This window comes from Durotheca rogersii (assembly GCF_024521655.1).
Source record: "Durotheca rogersii strain YMJ 92031201 chromosome Unknown GGS23scaffold_12, whole genome shotgun sequence".
NCBI classification, from domain to species: domain Eukaryota; kingdom Fungi; phylum Ascomycota; class Sordariomycetes; order Xylariales; family Xylariaceae; genus Durotheca; species Durotheca rogersii.
In genome coordinates this window covers 606691-632091 of record NW_026251243.1, presented here as the reverse complement: position 1 = coordinate 632091, position 25401 = coordinate 606691, and the positions used below count along the sequence as shown (strand labels likewise).

Genomic DNA, 25401 nt, shown 5'->3' with positions numbered 1-25401 from the left:
CATCGTCTCGCGTCTTTATAGAAATAGGTAAGAAAAAAAAAAGGTACATATCGAGCTAGGCCAACAGGAGAAAACAAGTAGAATATAATAAAAAGGGGGCGCGGAGAAAAGTAACCCCCCGGTCCCCCCCCTCCCCCCCGTGGTCCCGAACACCGGAGCTGAGATGTGACAGGAAGTGAGAAGCAGAACGGTGCCGTGGCAGTATATACAGCTGGATCCAGACGCCATGTCGGGGGGGTATTGCCCGGGGAGTTGGCCGTGGTGGGTGATGGTGAGGGAGTAGGGGACAGAGATGACTTTATTGGAGGCATCGTCTCTCTTCTCGTCCCTTCTCTTCTTTTTGTGTTGCTCTTGTCGAAATCGAGGGCGGAGCCGGACCGACCCGAAACTCAAAGCATATGCTGTCTTTCTTCGTTTTACGCTTCTCTGCTTCCGCCTCTCTCTCTCTTCTCCATATCCCCCTCCTGGCCCCCGTCACTCTTCCCCTCCTTTTCTCTCGCTCCGTAGTTGGCCGTTTTCGACGGCTTGGATACCGCAATCGGGCTCGGGACAATCGTGTAGCCTTGGTCTCTAGACGAGTGTCCCCTCCTCCCATCCCTCCGCACCCTCTCTCCTTTTATTCGTCGTCGTAAGCCACACGTACTCGTCAACCTCCTCTCTTCATTCAGTTCCCGACCGATGGTTTGTCTTAATTCGTTCCTCTTCGCATTAATATTCACTCGCACACGAAACTACCTTCCGGCGCCGTCTGTGGGACCCGCCCGCGACGACGGCGGAGCTGCGCCGCCCACCCCCTCACGGCCGACGGCCTTCATGATGCTGGCCCAGTAGGCCTGGGGCCAGACGCCGAGCGCCTCGGCCTCGGTGGGCATGCGCTCGCGGCAGCGCGCCACGACGCTCTGCACGATGCGCCCGAGCAGGTCCTCGGTTACGGGGAGGCCGAGGCCCCCGTCGGGCGCCTCGGCCGGGTGCAGGAACGGGTCGGCGCGCGAGAGGAGCTCCGCGCACGTCGGCCGCGCGTGCTGGTCGCGGCTGAGGCACCGCCGCATCGTGCGCAGCAGCGACGGCGGCACCGGCTGCCCGCCGGCGCCCCGGTCCCGGAACTCGATCTCGTACTGCCAGTTGATGATGGCGTGGCACCGCGCCATCGGGTTCGCGATGTGGCCGAACGGCGGCGTCCCGTACACCATCTGGTACAGGATACATCCGAGGCTCCAGATGTCGCTCGGCTTGCCGAGCTTCATGAGCTTCGGGCGCGCGAGGCTTCCTGCGCCCGCGCCGATCCGGTGGTGGCGCGGGTCCGCCGCGTTCGAGTCGATCAGGCTCTCGGGGCTCATGTAGTTGGGCGTGCCGATCTGCGTCTCGCGGTGCACGTTCACCGTCTCGTCTGTCTGGATCGCGTTCGCGATGCCGAAGTCGATGAGCTTCAGCCGCCCCTGCACGAGCACGAAGTTGGCCGGCTTCAGGTCCGAGTGCACGATGTCGTGCGCGTGCACCGCCGCCAGGCACTCGAGCATCTCCTGCCAGTAGTACCGCACGAACACTGGGTCGAACCGCGCGTTCTCCGGCGACAGCCGCAACCGTAGGAGGGTGTTAAGGTCTAGCTCGCCCATTTCCATAAGCTATACGTAGGAAACGGAGAACACCGCCACGGTTAGCCAGGTGCGACGTCTTCGTCAAACTAAAGGGGTTGGGTTTCGTCTCATGCCACGCTTCACTTACCAGACTGAGGACTTGCTTCTCCTCGTTCATCTCATAGTCGTACAGGGTGATGACCCGCTCGACGTTGTTTAGCTTCTTGAGCAGGTCGATCTCGCCCTTGTAGCCGCGAACCGTGTTCTCGTCGGCGCCCTCGAGTGAGACACGCTTTAGTGCGAACATCTTGCCGTTGTCCGCTGCCACCCGGTACACCTTGCCGCTGCCGCCTCGCCCGAGCGAGTCGAGTCGGGTGTAGCATTTGCCGTTAACCTTCATATAGTTCCGCCGCTTCCCCGCCGTGGCCGCTCCCGCTGCCGACGTAGCCGCGTCGAGGATCGACATCTTGGGCGGCGGTGGCGGTGCCGCCCTACGCGGTGTGTTTTGGTTCAGCGAGCCGAGCGCCTTCCGCTCAGGTGATGTCGGCCGCAACGCGCCTACGTCCGCGCCCAGGGGCCGGGGGGGCGGTGCCTTGGGGATTTCCCTCTCGAGAAGGGAGCTCGTGGACGGTTTAGGTCTCCTAAAGGTCGGTGGGGCTTCGTTTTCCTGGTCGTTTCGCGCCGGCATCTCCGGCCGCGGCGGAGGGATTCGGTAGTGCGGGATGGGAATCTCGTCGTGGTCGGGCGACGCCTGCCGCGATTGTGGAACCCGCGCGTCATCTACGGCCGTGGATGGTTCTCTCCGATGCGATGGTCGCGTAGAACTCCTAGAACTGACGGGACTGCCTGAGGCTAGACGATCCGGTACGTAGTATGACGAGGCGAGGTTGTCACCCAGTTCGTAGTCCGCGGGGTCCCGAGGTTGCTGACCGTCGGCGTCCTGGCCAGAGTGTAACGGCTCGCGCTCGTTCTCGGCGTCTTCCTCGCTCTGCCTTCTCCGTCCTCGACGCGCCGGCCCGCTGAGGAAGCTGCCGGGAACTTTCCCTACTCTCTTGACACGCATCGCGCTCTGAACACCTTGACTTTCGTCGATTCGACTTCTGGCACCGTTTGAGCCCATCCTAGAGGCACTCCCTGGATTCGAAGACCCCTTGTCTCGGGGCATGGTCTGAGGAGCTTCCGGTGCGCCGTCCTCATCGGCCTGCCCGGCGTGGGAGAGGAACGAGGCCGAGTCTGCGTGTCGCGAAGAGGATAGCGCCGACGAGCCGGACGAGCGAACCCTACTCCCCGACGAACTCATGGCGATCCTGACAACACGTCCCTGCTGGGCGGGCGTGTTGATGTCCTTATCCTTGATCTCTGAAGCATTGGCCATATCTTCCGCGACGCTGTCTCGGCTCGGTGGGCGATTCCTACTCTGCGAATGGGAGAGCGACGTCGATGTGGACCTCCTCTTCGCGGGTTTGGCTTGAGCAGCTGTAGCAGCAGTGGCGATCGTCCCGGACGTGGAGCTCAGTCGAACCACTCGCTTCCTAACGGGGCTGCTCTCCCTACTAGGCTGGCTCTTCACGGGCGAGGTCGGTCGCGACGATGTCTGGGCGCTGCTGGCGCGGGTATGTTGTCTCCTCTCCTCGCCCACCGACGTGGACGAGCTCAACACGCTGCGTCTCTTTATCGGCTTCTCCGGCTCTGCGTGCGCGGGCGAAGGGGGGCGGTGGCCTCGTGCTCGGGTCCTGACACGATCGTGTTCCCGCTCGGGCTCGGCGCCCTCGTCGTTGAGGAGCGCCTTGGTGAGAGCGCTGAGCTTCATAGGCACGGGGATCTCATCGTCGGAGCTGTCATTCACCGCGTACTGCGACTTGGACCCATGGGCGGACGGTAACGGGTTCGACTCGGCGCGCTCGAGCTGAGATCGTGACGGGGCCCTCCTCAATCCGGACGATCGTAACGAGGACTTCCGGGTCAGGACAGCAGCCGCTGCTGGGTGGTAGTAACTATTACTGCTTGACCCTGCGGGGGTCGGGGATGCGGCAGAGGCCATCTGTATGCCTGCGGTGCGAGCCAGCTGCTGATCTTGGGGGAAAGAGAAGAGACCGACCGGCCTAGGGGGCGGAATTGGGAAGCAAGCACAAGCAAGGCCAAAAGCGGGTTTCTGCGGAGGGAGCGCGTCGAATTGGCGGTTAGTATTTTTCGTGTTTCGTGGATTTAATGGATGTTTTACGTGTCGGGGCAAGTCATGGTCCAAAACATTGCAATCTGGTAAGGAGACGGGAGGAACGGGGCGTGTGGGATGGGTGGTGATGGACGACGGGATTGTTGAGGGACGTCGACCGGCCACCGAGCTTGGTTCAATTTCCCCCCCAAGTTTCCCTCCCCCAAGTTTTTTTCCCTCTTTTTTGCCGCTACTGTTATGTTGTCAGGGGCAACGGAGACATTCCGAGGCTGGTAACCAATCAGGGCGCCCCGACGGTCGTGGTTGTTGACAGCTGGCAGGTTTATGAACAACAACGCGCGGTGAATAATGTGCACAACATGCATAATGCACACCCCCGCGCACAAGTGTGCGTGAGCGGGCCTATGAGCGTTCAAGCCTGATGCTCTGCATAAGGATACGGCCCATAATTCATCCCTCCCTTCTCATGCCATGCATCCCACGATGCCCCTCCATATCGAGATGGATGGATCTAGCCTGGCTGCATGCGCGTCCGATTGGGATTTAACCGATGCTTAACTCAGGCGCATATCGCACCTCGATTTTCTGTTCGGTAGGCGTGTATGTGTGTACGTGGGTGGTCAGCAGGAAGTATCATGTTTACCACAATCTCTACGGCTTAGCGGATCCAGTTGACAAAAGCGCATCGTCAAGTTGACAACCTGCCCACGTCACAACGTCGACTAGAGAGAGATACGTGGGTTGGGGGAATTCAAAGCGCAATGTGCGTCACGTCACATCCTTTGCGGGCCACCATCGATTCGGATAGGTGCGAGAAGGAGAAGCAGGACTGAATTGGCCGAACCGTCTCTAGATAGCCTAGTCGAACCCGATCCTTCGGGGGCTCATCAAACGAAGAACCATCCACGCCGGATATCACGCAAGACCGCCACAGCCAGTATTTCCGCCGCTCCTCCGAACCCACATTGCTTCCTTTTCTTCGTTGTCGTAAGCACATATGATGGGCGTCTAGTCGAACAGACCGAAGCCCATGTCGTCGTCCGACTCTTCCTTCTCTGCAGGACATTGGGTCAGCATTACCGGTCAGAGGGGAAAGGGAGAAACCGGGCTCTGCCGTACCCTCTTCCTTCTTCTCCTCTGCCTTCTCCTCGTCAGCAGCAGCAGCGCCGCCAGCGGCGGCAGCACCACCGGCAGGGGCGGCACCGCCGCCGCCGCCGGAGGGAACCGACGCGAGCTTGGTAGTGCCCTCAGCGATCAGCTATAGTGCCATGTTAGCCGGGAGCCCCAATATTCTTATATACACAGGTTTGTCGGTGGTTCGAGATTTTCGCAAGGGGAGTCGAACCTCGTTGAGGTCCTTGCCATTGAGCTCGGAGATGAGAGTGTTGAGGCGGTCTTCGTCGGCCTCGATACCGACGGAGTCGAGGACTTCCTTGATGTCCGAGGCAGAGGGGGAGTTGTTGCCAGCGAGGCCGAGGAGGAGGTAAGCGGCAAGGTGCTTCATCGTTGCGGATGTGGTCTGTCCTAGGGGTGCGCACAGGTAGCGGTTCGGTTAGAATGATATTCTGATCTCTCCGTTCATGGCCGAGCGCACTTTTTGCGATCAGGGCAGCGGGAGGGAGGGGTGGATTCTTGGTTGGGACCGCAGCATGGTCGAAGGGCGTGGAGGGAGACAAAAAGGGAATATGGCGTGAATCGGCGACTTACGGAGACGGGAAGAACACGAGAAATCAATCAATTTAACCGCGAAGTTGGGGCGGAGACTGAGCCTTCGAGTTCTGTGGGATGTTCGGTGACGAAGATGAAGGGAGGAAGAGGTATCGATGTCCTTGTCGAGGAAGAAATCCGGGCGGAGGGGGAGATAAAAAAGTTCCCTTCCATTTCAGGTGCGCACGGCGACTGTGGGCGACGACCGGGCGGGTCCCTTTTCGGTTATCACCTGATTAGGGCCACCTCCCGACATCCAGCCTCGATTGACATGTACCCAGGTATATTCGTATATCCGTGGCTTGCGTGTAGGTTAGGTACCTTGTGCATGTACTGCGTTAGGTACCAAGGTACCTCCTCTAGGGGTGTCTATCGCGGTCAGCTCGCCTGTTGCATGTACCCAGGTACGCAGGTATACAGTGCCCGCCCATACTTTGTTACTATAGCGGGAGAGGGGTGGGTCACCAAGGCAAGGAGGTTGCAGCATATACCCATATTTCCACATGTGAGTACGTACCGTGGAGCTAACGGACCTAACCTAGCCCCAGACAGCAAGTCCCTACCGACAACTGAAATGTGGCTGGAATCGCCACCCGCCGGCCAGCTGGCGCTGCCCGATGGCGAGTGGTTGACACGGGATGACGTAGCTCAGCCACGCTTGGCTAGCGCTAACTACCAGCTGCAACCGCCCAACCAGCAGCCAGCCAGCCCAGCGCCATACGAGTTATGAGTAGGTATACATGCATGTACCGTATATACATAGGTACCTAACTCGGTACGATTGAATTTCTACTGGAGAGCGGAACAGCACGAGACTTTCTTTCTACCAAACCTCTTATCACCACCACCGCACCCGCTTCGACGCCATTTCCCGCCGTCTCCTCGCCTCTTTGTGTACATAATAGTCCGCCGCATCCGTTAATACCCCCCCAGATCCATCTTTGAAACGCCCTCTGGCCTTTCCTGCGACGTGCGAGATCAATCCGACCAGACTTCACCTTCGTTTCCTGGTCGCATCGGGTCTTGAGACGAGAGTCATCGCATATATGACAGAGCCTGCTGATTTATGACGCCTCGGGTACTGCCACACGTTCCTGACGGCAATCCGGCAGCGATCTAGAGACGCCCTTCCGTGGTAGTTCGGTCCACCAGTCTTATCATCATGCCCGTACGTCGTCCACTCCCCCCGTCCGCCCGTTTTAGTGATGACCTGATATCTAACCACATGTCCTGTGCAACTAGATCGGTGACCTCCTTGCCGAGATCAGCGGTGGCCAGTCATTTCCTGCGCCGCCCGAGAAGACCTCGACGTCGTTAGGCATCAAGCGCAAGGCGGAAGGTGATCCGCCCAATACAGCCTCGGCCAAGTACAACAAAGCACGACAGCACGATGTGCCTTCTTCGGCAAGCAGGGTCGCTCGCGATGTGAAAAAAGATGACGCCGACCGCCCCAGGACTGCGGCCTCCGTTCCCGCCAGATCGTCGACCCTGCCTCATCGGACACATTCGCCGTCGACAAATGGCCGCCCCTATCAACCTCCTACGCCAAATGGACAGCGTATAACCGCCTCCTCAAATGGCAGGCCTTCGTCTGGGCCGGTTTCCAGCACTTCCCAGCCGAAGCAGCCTTTGATTCCCGCTTCCCGGCCGTCGAAGCTCAACACGGCGTCTCAGCCTCTTTCTAAACCACCCCCGGCGAAACCCTCGCCTACCACCCCAACTCCCTCGGACCCATCCAAGGCGCCGAAGAAGGGCTCTTTCCAGGAGATAATGGAGCGTGCCAAAAAGGCCCAGGCAACGATGAACAAGGCCGGCATGATTCAACACAAGCCTATGGACAGACGAGACCGAGGCTCCGGAAAGGCGGAGCCGAAACCCAACATCGTGAAGGGGAAGAGTGGAAAGGCGTACGCTGGAAATGGCCGGACACCTGCTAATCCTTCCCGTGACGGTGCACGGCCCGCCGCGGGAGGTCGCGAAGGAGGCCGGAACGGTACCACCAAGGACGCCAAGGTAGATAGCAAGCAGGCACGTGGCTCCCCAGCAGGTGAAGTGCCGGAGAAGAAGGTCAAGAAATCAGCAACTGCCACTACGGGCTACACTGGAACCGCGCGCCCTCGACCCGGCGCGTCGTCGGACAAACCGTCTTCTAGGAAACAGGTATCATCTTACCGTGGGGGTGGGCTCCTGGCACCACCTAGCCGTCGGGATCGGTACGAAAACGAGTACGACGATGATATGGACGACTTTATCGAGTATGACGACGACGACGAGCCCGACCCCAGAGGTAACGGGTACGGCTACGAATCCGACGGCTCTAGCGATATGGAAGCTGGCTTATCCGACATCGACGTAGAGGAGCGAAGGGCGGAGATACTAGCACGCGAGGAGGACAGACGCGAGCAGGCCCTCGAGGAGAAGCTGAAGCGAGAGAAGGAAGAGCGAAGGCGACGACTCGCTCAGGGCTGATAGGGGTGCCCGGCCGCCGATGATGAGATCTTACGACAACGGCCTCATCTGTGAATACGGGCCTTTTTTTTTCAAGTCTTCCACAGATCCGCTTTACCTCCCCGTAGCGGCAGCTTTAGAGAACCGGATTTCCGAGGTTTACGTTTAGACGGGGGAAAAAACTGCATGGAAGACGGCGTTTTGTGATGAATTATTCTCTTTTCGGTCTTCTTCGTCCCGCTTCCCACATATATTCGAGGCCGAGAAAAAACACCGTACATGGGACAGCAGCGGCGTTGGTCATCATCATTCCTCAATCATCTTTCGGCATACCCCCTTCCGAGCGTTCCTGGGCCAGACGACAGCAGATGAGGGTTAAAGAGACGATGTTCGTTTTTTTTCCTTTTTTTCCTTTTCTCCATTCTCGTTTTCGTGTGCGCCTCCTTTGTGTTACTTTAATATCTCTGCATCACAGGCGGACTGGATAAGAAGGAGGACGACCTTCTAATGTCGTAACATCTATAGGAGGGCAATTTCTAGGACTACCTCTTCCTTCTAGGACTACCTCTTCCCACCGTACTGTCTCCCTACCTTACAACAATTACTGTATATTGTTCTCCCTTCCCCTGACTGCTCCTCGCCTCGCCTTCTTGGCGGTCGTATCCTGTCTTCGGCGTGATGGATTTTCTCTTCACATATCTAAAAGCCTTTGCGTCATTCCGTATATACACACGTGCGTGTAGCTGGGGGGCTACTTGTATGCCGTCTAGTCGATTGGTTGCCCGGGGAACTACGAGACGCGTCGTGCGCCACTGGGTGATGAGTGTAGAAGAATTGTTGATTACGTCTCACGGGTATACATCTCAGAGCAAGCCAACACGAAGACGAGTTAACGCAACGTTGGATGAGTAGGTAGGTACGAGTTCAATCTCATAGTATCATGTTTTTTTTCCTCCAGCATCGTCGACTGCGGCCGTTCTAACCTAGAGTTCCCTAGACTCGGATCCTGAACAGGTAACGCACTCTGACCTGGGCCTCGTTGTAGCACACGTACTCGCTGTACTCGAATTGGTTTCTTTCCCAGTGATCGTTTGTGAACGGCTGGTCCATATTAGGCTGCGGAGAGAGAGAGACTGGGTTAGCGAGGAAGACTCTATCAAGAAGCTCAAGGTTGGGAGGGGTAGGTGGGATATAGGGAGAAGGGCTCGTGCTGGCGTTACCATTTGGACTCCCTGCAGGGATGGGTGAATGCAACCGGCGTCTTTCCATGATGTTACGCGTCGGCATCCAACCCCATGGACGGCGAGGCAGCCCCGCTGTCGAGCCTCCTGGGCCGCGTTGGGCCTCGGACCCAGGTATCTGAGTATCGGGTTTCCCAGCTCGGCCTCGCATAGGAGCAAGACCCCGTGCCCGTTGCAAGCTAGTGCCGAGCTGTATAGGGCCGACTATCCGCGTAAACACTGTGAGCTTCTCCTCCTTTTCCTCTCATCTGAGCGAGAGCTACTCACCTTGCTAGACGCCTCGGCCAGATATATACCCTTATCAAACATGTGGCCCGACACCAGGGCTTCGGGGGGCGCAATACGCAGTCCTTGGGTGAGAATACCGCGGATATTGACGCAGCGCGAGCCGTGCCACAGCAGGCGCCTGTTCTGAGGCAGCCCGTAGGTGCGGTTGATCTTGTCGCCCTCCCCTCGGATCTGGACTCGGAAGATCTGCGAGACCTGGTAAGCGAAGGCGTGGGTTGGGCCGCGCGTGGACCGTAGGAGGGCCTTGAGCTCCTCAAACTCTTGGCTTCCCGCGTCGAGCGGCGTCATCACCTCGAGGCCTAGGCTCTCGAAGTTCAGTCTCAGCTCTTGCATGGCCACGTTTTCCCTCTCGAGCCTACGCCTGTGCCGGGCCTCCATCTCCCGCCGCATCGCGCCGAGTTCTCGTTCCTCTGCCGCGACCTCTGTAAGGTTCGCGAGATTCTGCAACGGACTCTGTTCCGAATTGACCGGAACCAGGGTGTAGTACAAGTTGGCCAGCTCGGTAACGACCGCGTCTGGAGTGGCTTGGTACATCGAGGTGGCCAAGGTGTTGTCTTCTAACACCCGTCGTATGTATCCCAGGATCCGGGACCCCTGCTCGAAGGCGATGTGGTTGAGCTGCCCCAGGGGGAACGTCCCGTCCGTCACCCGGTACCGGTCTGTCGCGCCCGTGACATACTGCTGTTTGAAAATGAGCTCTGTAAGCTCCTTGGCCGCCACCGGAAAATCCTCAGCCTTGGTTACGCCGGGTGCCACGGCGTCGAAGTCCTCGTAATCAGGATCATAGTACTGTGTCGGCCGTTAGTCAGCCATCGCTATCGCCGAAGATGACTCGGGGGAGAAGGGGGCAAGGAGGGTGAGATAGGATGGACACGACAACGGAAAAGAGGAAACAGGCGAAACTCACGATCCTCTCGACCAATACATGCTTTCCAGTAATCGAATAGCTGTGCCGGTCGCTCCAGTCCAGGCCGGTCCAGGCCTGGAATTGATTTCTGAATATATTCAAGGCGGGCTGGGGCTCCAGATATCTCGGGGAGTAGCTCCAGCTCCCCGTGCTTCCCACCCGGCCGTGTCGGCTCCAAACGGTGAACTCCCCCGTTACGATTCTCCGCAATAACTAGAAGCACCGGTCAATACGTCTCGTAGAAGGCGGCGTTTAAGGGAGGAGGGGATAGGGGAGAGGAGAGAGAGGTCGAGGAGAAGAAAATTCTCACCTGGAGTCGGACATACGTGTTCCAAGATTGAAGCACGTCCACTCTTCTCAGTAGCACGTCATACACGACGCGGTCCTCGTCGATGTATACCTCGAACCCGAACAAGTTCTCGGGGACGCCTTCGTCGACGACGACGAGCTTGTCGATGGACGGGGCGTCCCGGACGAGAGCCACGGGGAGGAGTTCGGCGCGCAAGATTGTGGAAAGAGGGAGGGCGAGGCGCGGCTTGAAGTTTTCCTCGGGTATACGTGCAGACCTGAGCAGGCACTCCTCGAGCCACTGCAGCGTTACCAGGGGCCGGCCACTGGCTTTCGCCTGGTCGACCTTGTGCTTGCGGGGACCCTCGTAGAAGCCGGGCCCCTCGAGGACCACGATGTGGGTGGTAGAGGGACCGATCGAGCTCTGGTGGGTGGCGCCCAGGGGGTTCAGGAGTCGCTGCTCGATTTCGGCGTAGTCCTGGCCGGGCCAGATGCCGCAGAGCACTATATTGCAGTCGCTGAGCGGCGGGCCGAGGGGCCGGCCCAGAGGGCCCGTGTAGCCCATGAACGCCTGGGGGGCCGGCATCCTGGACGGGAGAATCGAATAACAATGACGACAACGAGAGTGGCTGAAAGAGGAGGAGGAAGACGAAGAGGAGGAAGAGGAGGAAGAAGAAGAGGAGGAGGAGAAAGAAGAGGTGGCCCATTTGAAAATTTAGCACAGAATTGTGAGATGGCGATGCTGAAGTCGCCTGTAGATACTACTATTGCTGATGAGGTGACTGGTCTTTCAGGAGGATGTGAGGAGGCGGCGTTGTTCAAGCCGCCTTTGGGTACTATTGCTGCTAATGAGGTGGCTGTCTTTCAGGGCGAAATTGTGAGTTGGCGTTCACGTTATAAGCCAACTCTTGAGATGTTGCTACAGCTGAAGAGGAGTTGGACATGGGCTGTCTAGGGAGGCAGCAGTTGAAATTCGATCAACTCTATAGAGCAGCGCGTAACCAAGTATGTATTATATCGAGATAGGTAGATACAAATTTACATTAGGTCAATTGTGTGTCAGAGAATGAGCCGACCTAATTCAGAGCTGGTTAAGTGTATGCCTATTATATAACAATGAAGGCTCGACTCTATAAACGAAACGAGGTAGTTAAATCTATACAGCAACTAGAGCAAGAAGCTATCCCTCTTATTAGATGCTTATCCGTAGATCTTCTGTATATTTTTGTCATCTCAATCGAGGATTAAGAAGAACATTCGAAGTATAGAGGCAGTTAATGAGTCAAGGTATTGTTATTATGCACTATGTTGTACTGTATAAAAATTATATAGATATATAGCGTAACCGGTTAGGTAGGTCTTTGCCCCGTAATCGGATGAGCAGCTCACGGAGCAAACAGTTCCTATATGGGGGAACGCATCGTGAAAACTTTTTCGTTGTGTATCTCCGAGAGGGGATGTGCCTTCTCTCCGTAGTTATGGGTAGTTGACTAGGCTGATCCCCTGACCCAATCCCCTCCGATCAAGCGAAGCAAGAGAAAAGAGAGCGAAGTGTGCTTCTAGCTGCCCTCTATTCTCCTTCCGAGAAGACACCGCTGATGCCATTAGGGAGGATATTGTATGGGTAGACTCGAGTCCTGTATTCGTGCCGCGAGCTGATTGTCCTTCCACCACGCGTCGTATCCCCGATTAGGTACTGACACGATGCAGTACCGGTCTCCGCAGAAACGCTGTACAAACAGAAAGACATGACCATATCGTATAATAAGTAAGGGGTAGACTGGCTCAGACATGCCTTTTCGACGTCATCGCTGGTAATGGGCCGTGATACGAGGATCCCAAGAGGGTTGCTACGAACGTAGGAACGCACAGGTGGGTCAACTCGACGGGATTATTGGAGACCAACTCGGAAGTATCTGATGTATCATCATCGCCAGTCCCTTCAACATCACGTGGCGTATTGCAGGCCACTAGCCGGGATCGGGTCTCAACTGATCAGCGCTGTGCCCCGAAGCCTACCCGTGTGGCTTTCCATCTTGGCTGTCCTCGAGCCGAACTGGATCTGCGTAACCGTCAGCGGCAGGTCGATTGCTTGTTGTATGACGCGAACTCCCGTCTTACCGCCCTCTTCTTTTCTCTAGCCACCCCGGGGATGCCGAGCTTATCGGCGAGGACCCTCAAGATTCGCTTGGCCGGATCGATGACAGCGGGGTGGGATGGATTCTGGAAATCGCACTTCTCCCATACGGGAGAGCTGATAGCAAACCTAACGAGTTCTTCGTCGAGGTATGGGAACCGCACCTCCTTGCCCCAATGGGCCATGACCCGGTCGTCACGACCTAGATTCCTCTGGCCGATGCGACTGATATCCAGCTTCAGCTCGTCGATGACTCGGGCATACCCACCTGCCTTGAACGCTGCCTCGTGTCGCGCGTAGCCGCCGAAGAGTTCGTCCGCCCCGAGACCGGATAGGAGTACCCTCGACGGTGTAGCTACGACCGGCGGGGTTGGCTCCCAATCGGGCTTGTCAACGTAGCAATGTCCTATTCCCCGGGCAGAAAAGTAGAGGGCGAAGGCGATGGAAAGATCCATCTCCGTGTTATGAGGATGCATAAGGGAAACAATCCTTGGCTTGTGGCTCATGGCTTCTTCAAATGGGACGTTGACCTGTTTATGCGGCTTAGCTGGCCGTCAGGGACGGCACGAGTGGATCGAGGACACACTGCAATGAAACGCCAGCGTCGGTCTGGGCAGACCGATTTCAGCTCGGCAAAAGCCTTCCGGCCTGTGGCCCTGTCCGGGCAAGCTTCGTAGATATCGCCCGCCTCTCGGTGCGCCAGGGTCTTATTGATCGCCACTTGGCGGGGGTTTTCGAAAGCAACATTGATCAGGTCTATCTCCTGACTGCAGGGGACAAACTCGTGGGCCAGCCTTGCCAGGACCGTGCAGTCGAGACCCCCAGAGAATAATACAGCGACGCGGACGTCCAAGCCGGACAACGGGTTTGGTGGTTCTGAGATATCTAATACGCGCAACTTGAGAGACTCGCAGAGCCAGTGCCGGAGCATCTCGGACGCCGAGTTGAGGTCTGGTTCCTGGCCGGGCCGAGGCAGCGCTGTGTTGAAATGTCCAATGCTCGATACCTGCGAATATGAGTTTATAGCAGAGGTCGCATGCGCACACCTGTACTTGCGACAATGTAGAGCTTACCATGTCTTCTCCTCCTGATCGTATCCACGCGTGCTTCGTGACCCGGGTGTCTAATATCAGTCCTTGAGGCGTAGCAAGACGCGTGCTGAGATCTAATGAGTATATCCCACTTGCTTCCACTTCCTTCCAGCTAGCAGCAGGTACGTCGGCAACACTGGAAAATGATATCGAGCTGCCATGCTCGGCTGCGTGGACGAGAAGCGACCGTCGCCCTAAACGATCTCGCCCAAAATAAAGACGTCGGATCTGAGCATCATAAAATAAGAAGGCGAAGGGGCCATCGACACTGCGCAAAACATTCAAGATGTGCGACTCTCGCGATGAAGCCGTGGGCACGTCGATGGCATCGAGGATTCCTAGGAGGAGCTCGCCGTCGTTTTGGCTACGGATGGATTGGCCGTTGACCCTCCAAGCCTCCCCGTTCCAGCAGAGGACAGACGCGCTGACGGCAGACTCCAGCGGCTGCCTTGCCAGGTGGTCTCCCCGCAAGGCCAGGACCGTCGAGGTGAACTCGAGAGAGATCTCTGAGTCATCCTTTGCGAAAGGAAGCGCGCGGCGAACCTGACCGAAATGATCGGGACCACGGTGCGAAAGGAGACTTTTCAGCTCGACAGGCAGAGCTGGAATGGGAGCGGAAGAAATGACGGCGTGGATACCACACATGATGCCCGGACCCTGCGAGAAGGCGGCGGCCGTCCGGGCCGTTGATAGGATGAAGCCAGGAAAGACGGTCGAGAAGAGGGATGAATAGAGGTAAGTAGCTAAATGTGGATAAAGATAGACGGAGATGGGAGGAAAAAGCGGCTCGGAAATATTCCTACATAGATAAGAGCTAAGGGACCGCGGCGCGTTGCGCTAAGCAATGCACAGCCTCATACAGCCACATCTTACTACCCTTGGTTTTTTTCTTTCTTTCTTTTGTTGAATTTTTTCCTATTGGAAAGTACTTGGGTATCGCATGGAGTTACAGACACCAGGAATGGCATAGGATGGATAATGGGTGCTTGGGAGATATTGTGTGAGGTTCGGCACTAAGGAGGGGGGAAAAGAGAGGAACCTAGGATTAAGTACCTATTCCCTAAAATAAAAAGACACTGTACAGAGCAAATCGAAGAGAATGTCCGGAAACTCACCACCGTAAAAGTGAAATAGTAACACAAGAAAAAAATGAAAATAGTGAATAGCTACATTAGAACTAGCACCTCTCCGTTTCGATCGGAGGACCTCCGGGTTATGAGCCCGGCGCGCTTCCACTGCGCCAAGGTGCTTTTTTTCTGAGTTCTCTCATGTCAGGGGTTGTATTATTCTCCCATATATGCCTTGCAACCCTTATACCTAAATCCCACCAATCAAGTACCGTTGTAAAGCTGTAGGCACGTCGAGTCCAGCACTTTAGAGTACTTCGGTAATTCACGAGCCCCTACAAAATGTCGCCAACGCCGTGAAGCGAAACCTCACCAGAGGTTGCAGAGCCATTGCCACTATTCGCTCTCTTCGTCTTTTCGTTCTCGCTTTAACCATCAAAGCAGGTGTCAAGCAGCTTTTTTTGTTCCTATGCGAAATAGTGTCATGGCTTAATTGACTGTGGCAGTATCTTGTCCGGTCAGGGCAACCATTGATGGATACCTATGCGAGAACTGCACTTATTCCCTCTCTACATACCTATGTTCGCGTTGATAGGCATACCTCGGTTTAGTCGTGCTAACAACTCCTGATCTTTGCAAAAGTTCGTGTCCCCTTTCCAGACCCGTTTGTGTTGAAAGAGTCTGATACAGCTTGTCTAGTTGCAAGCGCCATAACGTCCCCCTATTCAGGACAGAAACCAGACCTCCTAGTTCAACATGCGAAGAGGGGGGTTGACCATTGTTTTAGTATCTCATCCGTGGCAGGCTAGGCAAGCCTCTAACCCTCCGCAGGATTTCCTTTCTACAAACCACACCCAAATTCGATTCATCAATCCGGATTCTTATTTGAGACGGACCTTGGAAAGGACTGTAATAATATACGTAGAGGGGGGGCTTCTCGCCCACTCCCTCGTCTTTGCCTCCCGCCTCCCTATCCGCACCCCAGGCTACCCAAACTGGAGCAAGAGCCAATACCCAAGCACGAAACCTCAACCATGTCCCATATTATGCCTGCCCTTTTGCTCCTTGGCTGCCTGTGCCCGACCTTGAAAAGTGACCTGACCCCTTTACCCTGAGAAACGCCGCCCCGGAATTCAAGTCTTCTCCGTAACCACGCCCCTCAAGCTGCTGTCGCTCTCCCTCTCGTCCCAAACGGCTCTCTCGAGCGAGGGATAGACCCACTCGACGTCGCCCGCCTCTCCTCCCGCCGCCGGCGGCGGCGCCGCCTCCTCCGCGTCGACGTCGAGCAGGCGCCAGCCGGCGCGCGCGAAGCGGCGGCGGACGGCGGGCACCATGCCGACGACGCGGATGCGGATGCTGGCGCCGAGCTGGCGGCGCACGTCGTCGCGCAGCTCGGCGAGGGCGGTGAGGCCGGTGGCGTCGACGAAGGGCACGGCGGTGAAGTCCCAGACGCAGACGGCGAGGGGCATCTGGCGCAGGGCGACGCCGCGCGCGGCCCGCAGCCGCGCGAGCCGCTGCTCCGCCGCCACGCTCCACGACCGCTGCCGCTCCACGCCGTAGTGCCGGTTCCCCACCGACGGGAAGGCCACCTGCATGGCCTCGAGCGCCCGCACCTTCGCCCGGTTCGCGTTCGGGAAGAACAGCGCGTCCGCGAACCGCACCACTACCGTGTCCTCGGGGATCGACACCGCCGACGGCAGCCCGCCGCCCGCGCCCGCGCCCGCGCCCGTCGCTCCGCCGCCGCCGCCGCTCGTCACCGACCCTGACTCGCTGGTGAGCACTGTCGGCGTGACAAAGGCCGTGCGCAGCAGCGTCCATACGATGCTCCACGCCGTCGCCGCGCCGATGCCGATCTCCGCCGACACGAAGATGGTGACCCAGAACGCGACCATGCACGCGACGAAGTCGGCGAGCGAGACGCGCCAGTACCGCCAGATCAGCGACAGTGGGCCGAAGAGGTGGATGACTGCCATGATCTATTGTCCCAGATTTAGTAGTTAGCGGGTGAATAGACTTCTCTTTTAGGCGGACAAAAAATAGGGACGTCTCTTTCTGAATTTGCAAGCGAAAAGAGAGGGAAAAGGCGGGAGAGGAGAGATAGAGAGACAGAGAAAGATACTCACAATAATAGCGGAGAGTGTCGCTTTAGGTAGCCAGTATAGCGCGGGCGAGAAGACGTACAGGGTGAGGATGATGAAGCCGGCCGTGATGGCGCCGTTGAGGGGGCTGCGGACGCCGCACTCGGAGTTGACGGCGGTGCGGGAGATGGCGCCGCCGACGGGCATGGAGCCGAAGAAGGAGTTGACGATGTTGGTGACGCCGAGGTAGTTGAACTCCTGGGTCTGGTCGACGGCGTAGTGGTTGCGGCGGCCGAAGGCGCGGCCGACGGCCTGGTGCTCGAGCGTGCAGGCGACGAGGGGCGCGATCGAGCGGGCGGCGACGCGCGCCAGCAGCACGGCGCCGGGCGCGCGCGGGGTCTCGATGCCGTGGGTGGACACCTCGCTGATGCTCCAGAGGTAGGCGCCGTGGTCGCGGCCGCGGTTGGCGAGGTAGGAGATGAGGGTGAAGACGACCATGACGACGATGGCGCGGCTGCTGGCGAGGTAGCGGATGGCGAAGTGGCGGCCGCCCCAGCGGCGGCCGACGTGCTGCAGCGCGAGCAGGACGAGCGCGGTGCCGAAGCCGATCCCGCACGTCGGCCCGTCCCACCGCGGCAGCCGCCGCAGGATGTTGGCGAGCTGGTTGAAGGCGCCGTCGGGCACGTTGCTGAGCCCCACCAGCGAGCCCACCTGGCCCATCCCGATGACGAACGCCGTCGCCGAGATGAACCCCGTCAGCACCGGGATCGACACGTAGTCGAGCAGGAAGCCGAGCCCGAGCAGCCCGATGAGCAGGGACCAGATCCCCACCATCATCGCCACCGCCGCCGAGATGTCGACCCGCGGGAACTCGTCCTTGAGGTCGGCGATGATTTGCGCCGTCAGGAGACCTAAGATCGATGTTGGTCCCGTCGATAAATCTGCGCAGGGGGGGGGGGGAGTTAGCGTCAATTCTCAACGCTAGCCGTATTCGCGTCTAGTCCCCCCTATTCTCGACTCGCCTTTCGACGTCCCCATGAACACCATGACGGCGGCGGGGACCCAGCAGGAGTACAGGCCGTTCTCGATCGGGATCGTCGCGATCTTGGCGTACGCGAGGCCCTGGGGGATGAGCAGGACGCCGACGGTGAGGCCGGCCATGAAATCCTGGGGCAGCCACGACAGCGAGTAGCGCGGGAGCCACTGGACGATGGGGAGCTTGTCGGCGAGGTACTGCTTCGCGGCCGGCGGGAACTTCTTGGGCGCGACGCGGGCGAACTTGACGACCCTGTTCAGGGTGACGTCGGTCCGCAACTCCTCCTTGAGGGCGGTGACTGTCTTCTCCATGGCGCTGGTCTTTCGAGAAGTTTACTTGCGCTAGACTAGGGGGAAAGAGGAGAAGAGGAGAAGAAGAAGAGAAAAGTTCCCCGACTGCTCAAGCAACGAGCATATAGTCTAACCTACCCTAGTTCATGAGGCTGAGATCGCTACGGGCCTTATTATAGATCGAGGTCCAGCCTACGGGAAATCAGTTCTCACCTCGTTGCACAAGATTCTGGTGCTTCTCCAAACAGAAGGTCCCACGGTTGGGCGCTGGGTGGTAGCGGTGGGTGTCCTGCGCATGTGAGGACGATCGCGCACCGAGGCGGCGATGCCCTCGACCCGGGTCGCTTGTCGCAGAGCCAGTTACGATCACACCTACCCTCGGAATATTCTCGCCGCTCTGTCGGCATCAACGGGGCTCTCTACGAGGGATCTTGAGGGTCATTTCTTGTTCTCACATGTGCGAACCCTCACGAAGAGAGGAACGCGGCGCGGAATCACACGTTCAGGGGCACAGCACGATAGAAGGGCCGGCTCGTAGGTACGTAGAATTCTCGGCCTTGAGCCTCGAGCAGGTGAAGAGACTTGCTTTCCCTCCCCCCCTCCTCTCTCCCTCTTCGCTCGGTGGGCTCCTCGGGGCTGGTTACTGTATGCTGCTTTCGATGCGAACAGCGGCTCATATTACGGGCGTATCTGGGTCCTACCCGGGATCAGGCGCCTGTCTGATGCCCAAAATGTGACTCCGTACCGGGCACGCTGGTCAATCATCGTCTCGACGTGACAGATTCGTCCGTGATGTGATCGTCAGGCGCGGGGTAAGACGTGAGTTGACGGCAGCCATTTGTGGGATGTGGGAGGGACGTGGACAGGGTGCGTAGCGAGTGCATATTAGCATAGACAAGGCAGTGAGGGCGTCCTGCTGGGAGAGAGGCGGTAGACGGCTTGGATCCGGGGCGGCGTAATCTATTCCAGACAGGCTATCAGCTTGCCCCGTGCGCCTGTCTCGCCAGATCATGTAGGTTCTGCCTCCATCGCTTTGTTGCCGCCATCGTGCTACGTAATCCTGAGTGCGTATACATATTTGCATATTCATATGCCTACGTGTGTCCGGCAAATACCGTGTATTAATTATTAGCTGCTTTCTGTATCTTCACAACCCTTCCAAACCCCTTCCAGGCCTCTTCGGTACATATATTAAGAGCCAACACCATTAGCATAGTAAATAGCTTCTCACCTAGTCGTTAAGTACAAGTTAATTAACTACCCACCTACCTTGAGCGCCCTGTCAACGATGCCCTCCCTAGTAAGACATCCCCCATCAGGTGAGAGGAGGAGGAGGCGCAGCATAGCATAGCTTCCGTGCGCCCTGTAATAAGATCTCGACGGTGCTTACAGTCATTGCAGTTCCTGGTTGTTGTCAGCATCGGATGTAATAGTAGATTTGCAGGTCTATACCGAGTCTTGGCTCGGAGGTCTTGGCGGTCTATAGGACATCGGAGCCCATCCCTAAATCTCCGGGTCACAACCGCGGTTATGTGCGGTGCCTGTATGTGGGTATATGTGTGTGTATTATGTGTGTATGCGTATGCCGGCAGGCATCACAACGCCTACGTACAGGGCGTCGTAGCGGTTATGTGGCGAGCTACGGGAGGAAGTCTGCTGGACGCCTGCGGTATTGCGCCATGTCCTCGCGCGAATGCATGTGTGCTACATCACAGGGAAATGTAGGCGCCTACACTTCCTTGTTTGGTGCTGTCGGACTCTACGGCTGCCCACGCGACAGCACTGCCAATATAATATTGCATGAGCCCAGTGGCGCCGCCCACATACACACAAGACTCGTTGTTCCATGGGTCTTCGATGTCGTCGTGGCCGTATACCCGGGCGATGTTTTTATTCCGCGCACGTCTGGGCACGATGACGCGGCCAAGCCGTGCCTGGGCACCGCGGGTTCGCAGCCAAGGACGAGAGAAAAGCTTGACACAATCCAGGCTCTGCGTGGGTGCGACGGTGACATCGCATGGGCAAGCCCTGCTGTGGCTACTCCCTCGGGCTGCGCATATGAGTAGCAAGTCATCGAAACGGCCCCTCTCGCTGTCATCAGTCGACCTTTGTCTTAATAGCTGCCCGTGTCTTATGATAGGGAGTCGAGGTTTGGTTCTGCGAGTTGCCGTCAAAGCAATCTCGGCGATCCAGGGGAATCGCGGGAATTCCCCTTCGTCGAGTTGGAGATAAGATTGCGGAAATGCAACCGGGGAGACTTACTATCTCGCACACAACATCTTCTGCAGCGTCCGCCGCATGCGCAGACGATGGACCGGCCGATGATTGCCTGCCAATCGCAACACATCAGCGCACTACCCTACTCCCTCCCCTGCCTCTCCTCATCTGCCGTGTCTGTCTACTCCCCAGCTGCTCCGCCGCGGGACGGGAAGAAAGAAGAAGAAAGCGAGGAAGAAGGAAACTTTTCCAAACAGGTTAAAAGACCACACAGACCGCTGTAACACGGCGGGGAACCCCACATGATCCATGCCTCATGTTTCCCACTACTGCCAGCGCTGGGGGTTAAATCAAGCGAGGCATCCGTAGCAGAGGACGGACATATGCCCCGATTCAGCGCCCCCAGTCGTCCAGGGGGGGCAGTTAACCGGGAAGACGAGTCTGGTTGGTCAGCGCAGGCTGCCGACGCGGCAGATACGGGAACCGAAGACGAAAGGAAACCTCGGCGGACCATCTTTTGTATTCGCGTAGCAGACAGTTCGGTATCGATTGGTTGACCCAGGGCCCTCTCTCCTTCGCTTGAGATTATGAACGTGTCGCCCAATGCTTCGGGGGGAAAGGGTGGAGGGGACGGTCGACCGCTGCGACCTCCTCTCGGGTTGCTGGCAGGGGGTTCGCTGCGATGCTGGATTACGGGGCGAATCTATACGTAGGGATGGGCTGGCGTTAACGCCATCCCCCAGTCCGCTCCCGATAACAGACCACTGATGGCCTTTTGCAGATGTAACCTTCGAGGCCGGGTAGCCCTCATCGCACAGTCCAGGTCCAGCGCGTGCATGTGCGTTGCTCGGTCTCCGAACGCCAAGGTACGTCGACATCAGCGCTCCCCGCAAGGTGAGCCGAGCCAAGTCGGATTTGCGGCTCCTACAGAGGGGAGCGCCGGATATCAGTCGCTGCCGTACTCACACTTCCCCAGAATGCCACAATCTAGATGTCGCGTGTTTTTACACAGGGCGAGGTGTACCGGGCCTTGATCGCAGTCGGACAAGGACGAGGAGAAGGCGGAATTGGAGTCAGCGATATGGTTGGCTAGACGTATTTTAGTGCTCGATATCGTCATGGTTTCACAACCCCCAACGTTGCAATCGCTAGGTGGGCAGGCAAGGCAGGGAGATATGAGGGTGGTGGGCAGGCTAGCGTAAACAAAGGTATTGAGATCGATGCTCGGTCCCCTTTACCGTTGCGGCCCAAGCGAAGAATGCAGCCTTTGCATCCTCATCGGGCTGACTCGCGAACCTGGTTAGCACCGGTTCTCCTCGGGCACGCGTCGAATCTAGAGGGGTCATCATGTCGGCATCGACAGATCGAGTCCTACGGGATCATAAACTCCCCTCTCCGAGTACGACCAGCGAGGCCCAGCTACAGCGTATACTCATAGGCCTACAAGGCCAGATAAGGAAGTGTAGGCGTCGAGATTTTTCTGTGACAAATCCCGACCGTTCCGAATAATACCTTCCGCTCTCAGTCGACGCACGCCTCGAACATCGGGGGGGCCCTGGTACGCGTATCGAATATTACCGGGACGAGCCTGTCGTTTCGGAGATGGGCCTATAGGGCCTATACCGGTCGCCACCAGAGGGCACAGATGCAGTGTGCTCGATGAGGACGCCTCCCGCCTAGCTAGGCTCTGCCGACGGCAAAAAAAAAAAAGGTGGACATTGGCTAGCCAAGGATAAGCTAAGAGGATGCTGGTTATAATAATAGCTCAAGGAGGTGTCGATAGGCATTAATCGCAGGCGACCTCTGGATGAAAATGGTGGTATTAGTTATTGCCTGTTTTTCTCTGGACTATCGATATAGCGAAAGGAGGCGGATTACTCTAGTAGGGTTGGTATTATTAATATTATTTAGCAGAGGGGGTGCCTTGTGCGAAGACCTCAAATAACTAAGAATAGGTATTAATACATGACTGCTTCATTCCTGTGATAACAAGATTATCGTAAACCTCCTACGCACTCATAACTTGATAATACAATGGGTAGTTAATATATTATTACCTTCACATCGCCGCAGATAACAATATACTGAAGGATGTAATAACATCTTCTACGATGGAGAGATAAATGTTAATATACGGATAATATTATGATTTGACGTGAACGATACATTTTTACCAAAGGACTTTCTTAATATTGTAGAAACCACTATTTTGTATAAGCTCGTCGGGAATAATAACCAGTATTCAAATTCAACTTGTGATGCCACCGAAAGCAGTACGGATGTAACCTCATGCAATAGTCCTGTTTACGGTAGAAGGGAGAGAGAGTTATTATTACCCGAGCGCCCCCCCCTCCCGTATCGTATACTCTCACAACTCTCCCTGCTTGGCGTCCTCTTGGCCTGACCTTAGACGGGGCAGGGTAACTTCGTCCTTCTCGGCGCTCTTGACCCGGTTCCAGAAGATCTCGCCGTTGGCGGGGTCGTCCTGGAAGAGGTGGTCGACCACCATCTTCTTGGGTGTCTCGCCGAGCCACTGGAACAGCGAGAAGTCCTTGAACTCGTCGGAGCGGAAGACCTCGAGCATCTCGATTGGCTCGTCGCCGATGTTCTCGATGAAGTGGCCCATGTTCCTAGGGATGATGGCCACGTCGCCGGGCACGTAGTCGAAGGTCCGAGCGGTGCCCTCGGAGGCGAAGATAGTGACGCGCGCGCGCCCGCGGATGAAGAAGGACCACTCGTCGGCGTTGGGGTGCCAATGCATCTCGCGCAGCGCGCCGGGCTGGATGAGGACGTGCGCCGCGGCCACCGTCTTGGAGATGGGGAAGTTCTTGGAGTCGGCGATGCGGACCTCCCCGCCGCTGGTCAGATGAGGCTCTTGGTCGAGCATGCGGTGGACGAAGTTGTACTTGGACTTCTTGACGCCCTTGCCCGTCGGCTTCTCATCGTCGACGGAGCCCGGCAGGGATCCCTGGAATATGTACCTCTCCTTCTCGGGGATGTGGGCGAACACCTCGGGCGCGAGGTTGAAGTTCTTGGCGATCACCGACCTCGGCGTGTGCGCTGTGATTGACAGGTTAGCATCCTATGGGCCGGCCAAGTGCGCGCTTGTCCGGAGTGGCGTGGTGCCTGCAGGTGTTGTAGTAGCAGGAGGAGGAAGAGCATCATCACGTACCTAGCCAGTCGGACAGAATAAAGGTCGACTCCTCGGAAAAGTTGCCGTCGTCGAAGATGAGGAGAAATTCGGTGCCGTTCTTGCCGAGCCCCTGGAGGGAATGCGGCACGCCGCTCGGGAAGTACCAGAGGTCGCCCTTTTTGAGATCATCGATGAAATTCCCACCCTCGTAGTCGAGTGCCGTGACCCGAACCTCGCCATCCAGGATGAAGGCCCACTCGGCTTCCTTATGCCAGTGCAGCTCGCGAATGACGCCCTGGTCGAGACGCATGTTGACGGCGGCCAGCTCGACGCTGGTGCCCAGCTCGCGAACCGTGGTCTGGCGCGTCCAGCCCCCTTCCTACTGACGAGTTAGCACCTGGCTCCATCTCCCCTTTTTTTTTCCCCCTTGTCTTGAATGTACCTCTATGCGGACGTGAGAATCGGCGAAGCTCCAGCGCATGTTGTTCATATTGCCGTGATCCGTGCTTGGCGGGCGCACCAGATCTGGGCTCTGGCGAGACCGTTCACGGTTCCAGGGGCCGAGAACAGAGGCGCCCCATCCGTTCCGGTAGGGGAGCGGATCCAGCTTGTCGCCGACGGCATCTACAGCTCGGTCGTACGGATCCCTATAGTCGGGAGTGTAGGGAGACTTGGCGTTGGCGCTGTATTTGGCCGGGAGGTTGAGCCCGGCGAGGAGATACTGGCGCGGGCTGTCCTCGACGGGAAGAGCGAAGGCCGGGCCGCTCAAGGAGAGATAGGCCGCTAGGAGATTCCAGGCGGCAACACTGCCGCTCCCGCTCCCTAGCTGCATTTTGGAGTAGGTTTGGGAAGAGTTTCTTGGAAATGGATTGACTTGCGGGGTCGAGCCGAGTGTAAGTCAAGAATGAGAGAGTAAGCAAGGCAGGCTGGGATTTCCTACGCTGGTTCGTACTAGAAATGACGGCTTGTTGCTGCTCATGAGTAAACAAAGAGAAGTTTGTCAAACCAGCCAATAACATATATATATATACTTGTAGGTATATATATAGAGTGTATAATAGTATATAACTATGCGTAGAGGTAAATGGTCGCCAGCGCCAAGCACGTTGCAGAATGTGAAGACTTGCCGTCGCTGCCGATGCTCCCAACGCCGTAATCCTGTCTTCCTGTCTGGCGCCGACCCTCGTCGCTGTAGGCTTGCTGCCACTGGCGATATGACCGACCACTTACCTACACGATCGATCCCTCGTCGCCCATATCCATACGATGCCATGCACAACTCCGAGCGAACGGCGAATCCCGAGCCCAGCATCCACCCCCCGTCGCCAGTCCCTGATCGCCAGTCCCGGCCCTGGCCACGGCTAGCGATGGGTGACGATGTACCTACGTTTGGTCGCGAGAGCGGATGGTCGAGCACGCTGCATAGCATGGGGTGACGGGGTGATGGGAGCGGGGGGATCTCCTAGCAGCCGCCGGCGAGAGAAATGAAACCGGGGCCTATTATTACTTGCTACTAATACTCGTCACGTACCACCGAAAGCGCCGCCTTTGTCACCACACCACGCAGATATCCGACCCTACCACTGCATGCCAGCCAGGGATTTCTGTTTCGGTTTCTTTTCTTTCTTCTATCTTCTTCCCCGTTTCTTCCTTTCCTTGATTTTTTCCCTGATCGGTGGTATTCGAGACTACAAGTGCAACAACCCTTGCGTATAGCCCTGGGATG

General features: G+C 57.2%; 8 protein-coding genes and 1 non-coding gene across 9 annotated transcripts; 2 read left to right on the top strand and 7 right to left on the bottom strand.

The window, feature by feature from the left end:
• Positions 1-731: 731 nt before the first annotated feature.
• Positions 732-3615, bottom strand: GGS23DRAFT_605551 (kinase-like protein; the record flags this gene model as incomplete). Its single annotated transcript, XM_051519773.1, has 2 exons — positions 732-1622; positions 1723-3615. The coding sequence occupies 2 exons, from the start codon at positions 3613-3615 to the stop codon at positions 732-734; spliced, it is 2784 nt and encodes a 927-aa protein (XP_051371361.1).
• A 523-nt stretch (positions 3616-4138) lies between these two features.
• GGS23DRAFT_571124 (60S acidic ribosomal protein P2) lies at positions 4139-5675 on the bottom strand. The gene is made up of 4 exons (XM_051516557.1): positions 5455-5675; positions 5093-5266; positions 4867-5005; positions 4139-4802 (listed from the first exon to the last, which is right to left on the bottom strand). Exons 2-4 carry the CDS (start codon positions 5249-5251, stop codon positions 4756-4758), a joined length of 345 nt encoding a protein of 114 aa, XP_051371360.1. The 5' UTR covers positions 5252-5266; positions 5455-5675; the 3' UTR covers positions 4139-4755.
• Positions 5676-6508: 833 nt separating this feature from the next.
• GGS23DRAFT_85685 (uncharacterized protein) lies at positions 6509-8016 on the top strand. The gene is made up of 2 exons (XM_051521349.1): positions 6509-6622; positions 6697-8016. Exons 1-2 carry the CDS (start codon positions 6617-6619, stop codon positions 7921-7923), a joined length of 1233 nt encoding a protein of 410 aa, XP_051371359.1. The 5' UTR covers positions 6509-6616; the 3' UTR covers positions 7924-8016.
• Positions 8017-8895: 879 nt separating this feature from the next.
• GGS23DRAFT_597440 (PARP-domain-containing protein) lies at positions 8896-11212 on the bottom strand (the record flags this gene model as incomplete). Its single annotated transcript, XM_051518626.1, has 5 exons — positions 8896-9018; positions 9195-9347; positions 9411-10220; positions 10339-10551; positions 10649-11212. 5 exons carry the CDS (start codon positions 11210-11212, stop codon positions 8896-8898), a joined length of 1863 nt encoding a protein of 620 aa, XP_051371358.1.
• Positions 11213-11903: 691 nt separating this feature from the next.
• GGS23DRAFT_571114 (asparagine synthase-domain-containing protein) lies at positions 11904-14615 on the bottom strand. The gene is made up of 4 exons (XM_051516556.1): positions 13837-14615; positions 13350-13769; positions 12748-13293; positions 11904-12688 (listed from the first exon to the last, which is right to left on the bottom strand). The coding sequence occupies exons 1-4, from the start codon at positions 14497-14499 to the stop codon at positions 12614-12616; spliced, it is 1704 nt and encodes a 567-aa protein (XP_051371357.1). The 5' UTR covers positions 14500-14615; the 3' UTR covers positions 11904-12613.
• Positions 14616-15032: 417 nt separating this feature from the next.
• Positions 15033-15104, bottom strand: GGS23DRAFT_t57. The gene has a single exon. It is a non-coding gene; the product is annotated as a tRNA-Met (tRNA).
• A 950-nt stretch (positions 15105-16054) lies between these two features.
• GGS23DRAFT_605548 (sulfate transporter 4.1) lies at positions 16055-18346 on the bottom strand (the record flags this gene model as incomplete). The annotated part of the gene is made up of 3 exons (XM_051519772.1): positions 16055-16897; positions 17045-17940; positions 18022-18346. The coding sequence occupies 3 exons, from the start codon at positions 18344-18346 to the stop codon at positions 16055-16057; spliced, it is 2064 nt and encodes a 687-aa protein (XP_051371356.1).
• Positions 18347-19254: 908 nt separating this feature from the next.
• Positions 19255-20786, top strand: GGS23DRAFT_571106 (uncharacterized protein; the record flags this gene model as incomplete). Its single annotated transcript, XM_051516555.1, has 2 exons — positions 19255-20410; positions 20588-20786. A coding segment is annotated over exon 1 (494 nt), but the record flags the coding sequence as incomplete, so codon positions are not given.
• A 1868-nt stretch (positions 20787-22654) lies between these two features.
• On the bottom strand, positions 22655-25134 carry GGS23DRAFT_571100 (Bicupin, oxalate decarboxylase/oxidase). The gene is made up of 3 exons (XM_051516554.1): positions 24118-25134; positions 23715-24054; positions 22655-23602 (listed from the first exon to the last, which is right to left on the bottom strand). The coding sequence occupies exons 1-3, from the start codon at positions 24505-24507 to the stop codon at positions 22911-22913; spliced, it is 1422 nt and encodes a 473-aa protein (XP_051371354.1). The 5' UTR covers positions 24508-25134; the 3' UTR covers positions 22655-22910.
• Between the last annotated feature and the right edge of the window lie 267 nt (positions 25135-25401).